This window comes from Apis dorsata, unplaced genomic scaffold (genome assembly GCF_000469605.1).
Source record: "Apis dorsata unplaced genomic scaffold, Apis dorsata 1.3 scaffold_88, whole genome shotgun sequence".
NCBI lineage: Eukaryota > Metazoa > Arthropoda > Insecta > Hymenoptera > Apidae > Apis > Apis dorsata.
In genome coordinates this window covers 1,391,178-1,393,395 of record NW_006263386.1, presented here as the reverse complement: position 1 = coordinate 1,393,395, position 2,218 = coordinate 1,391,178, and the positions used below count along the sequence as shown (strand labels likewise).

The window sequence follows — 2,218 nt, the reverse complement described above, 5'->3', positions numbered from 1 at the left end:
GTGCAAAGCGAGAGGGGATGATGGAGCGTGCGAGAGCTGCGCCAATTGGAGGGGAGAGCGAAGGATGAAGAAGGAGAAAGACGAGCAAAGAGCGGGACGAGTAGCTCGCGGTACGCGGCTGAGCGAGCGAGACGGATAGACCGAAGGGTTCAAGTATAAGGATACCGAGGCATGCGCCGTCCTATCATATTGATCTCGCCATAGTAACGATTCTCTCTTCTCCGGCGATGTTGGCATGCACTATAGCAGCGGGACGAAGAGGGAAACTCCCGACGAGAGAACGGCGGAAGGGGATTGTACCGCATGGTATACCATGCCACCCCACGATGCGCGGATGTGGGCCGCTCGAAGAGGGGGGAGGGTGAGCGAGAACGACGGCGAGAGGGAAAAGGAAAGGGTGGAGAGAGAGAGGTGGCGTTGGCCGGATAGAGAGAGAAAACAAGAGTGAGAGGATCGGCCGCGGTTGAAGCGAGAGGAACGACATCAGTGGCGGTAGGCCACACAGAGCGCTAGCGCCAAAGAGAGCCGAGGCGGCGATACCGCGCGGCGCTGCAGCCAAATGAGAATCAGTCCAGCGTTGGTCGCCGGCGAGAGCGCATCTGACAACCCTGTGACAACAGATACGGGGACGCTCGAGGACATTTGGGGGAAACGGTCGGCAACATCCGTTGGTTCGTGATAACCATCATCGATCCCGTGCGGATCACAGAAGGATGTTAACCGTGGTTTCAGCGTCACGGTGCTGACAGTCAGACGCGCTCTGAGAATCGGCGGGGATCGGACGGCGGCGCGGAAAAGCTCGGTTATCGGGAAACTCGGTCGAATGAGCTGGCTCACCGACAGACGGACGCGTCCGTGAGCCGTGCGACTCGTTTTCTCGTGTATACCCATCGCGACTCCGCGACTTGGTGCGGTCTGTTGCTTCTCTCGAATTCGGGGGGGGAGAGAATATTCATCGGTGGGTAAAGGCGTGAAGGGTTGGGTGGAAGAGGAAAAGGGGGTTGGAAAAAAAGGAGTTGTGTGAAAATCGAGCCGAGCTAAAAGAGAGAACGAGTACAACGAGTGGATAAGAGAGGAGAAGAGATGTCCTCGATGCCCAACGATGCCGCACGAAGGCACAACCGAGGCGAAGCTTAGTGCGTGCAAGGTGTACGCGCGGCGATACGCCGCAGGTGCACGGAGGCTGTCACGTGCCCCTGATAGAGCGAAAACGATGCCATTGCCGTGCTCGAGGCACGTACGTTCAGGCGGACCCTGAGAGAAAACTGAAGACCTCCACGGTCGCAATTTCATTCGCGTAAACGTAAATAAATCTCAGTGCCTACGCAACACGGGATCCAGCTGGTACCGTTCCTGTTCGACGCGTTCGCAGCCACGTGCGAGGACAACCGAATAGTGAGGAGGTGGAGGAGGCGGAGAAGAAGCCGGTGGTGGCGGAGGTGGTGGTGATCGAGGAAGGAGCGAACTGCTCCGATTCCTCTATCGCGCAAACATGAGACGTTGGACTCTCATGGCGGCTATAGCCCTGGCTGCATCGGGTGAGTTGGGCCACGATTGGACAACGATTCATCCAGTTTCTTTTCTAAATATACACACATATATATATATTTATATAAGATAAAATCTTCGTCGCGACACCAGGGAAATATATATACCTATTTTTCATCGTGCCGCTAGGCTCTCGTCCTAGAGACGATCGCTTTTCTCGCGACGCGTACGGTAAAAACCGGGTGCTTATCCACTTAAATTCTGATCATATTTTCTTTGATTCCTCTTTCTTCGTGTTTTTCTTTTCTCTCCCTTTTTTTTTGACGCCGGTTTACTTTTACCGTTTCCTACTCTCGTTTCTGTCTCTCTTTCTGTCTGCCTACTACTTTGCATTCGTCTAACTTGTTATTTTTTTTTTCTCCCTCGATCTCTTCGAAGCACGACGCGAAACGCACGAGACGGGTCTCTGTATGCCACGAGCTTCTCACCGTAGGGATTTGTGACAGGTTTTTGTTCCATATCGCAAAACATGGTAAACCTCGAACTCTTTAAACCGCGACGATATCGAGAATAATAGCTGGAACGATGTACTTTCATCGTGGAAATAGCGACGTTTGTCAAGGCAATCTTTACACGTCCGATCAGGACGATTTGCGCGCGCGTTGTTGTGTCAACCAATTTCCTACAATCGGGCGGATTGAAACGAGAGGCTGATTTATAACATAGCAAT

The 2,218-nt window shown here is 53.1% G+C and overlaps 1 protein-coding gene across 3 annotated transcripts in view; it reads left to right on the top strand.

Moving 5' to 3' along the window:
• Positions 1-473: 473 nt before the first annotated feature.
• LOC102675637 (neuronal acetylcholine receptor subunit alpha-7-like) overlaps positions 474-2,218 on the top strand; it is a 265,300-nt gene continuing 263,555 nt past the window's right edge. Inside the window, exon 1 of one of the 3 annotated variants that reach the window (XM_006611465.2) lies at positions 474-1,538. In XM_006611465.2, coding sequence (XP_006611528.1) covers positions 1,493-1,538 — 46 coding nt within the window. In that variant the 5' untranslated portion in view covers positions 474-1,492. The remainder of the gene's footprint in view (positions 1,539-2,218) is intronic. The other 2 variants (XM_006611466.2, XM_031508539.1) reach the window with 2 other exon arrangements.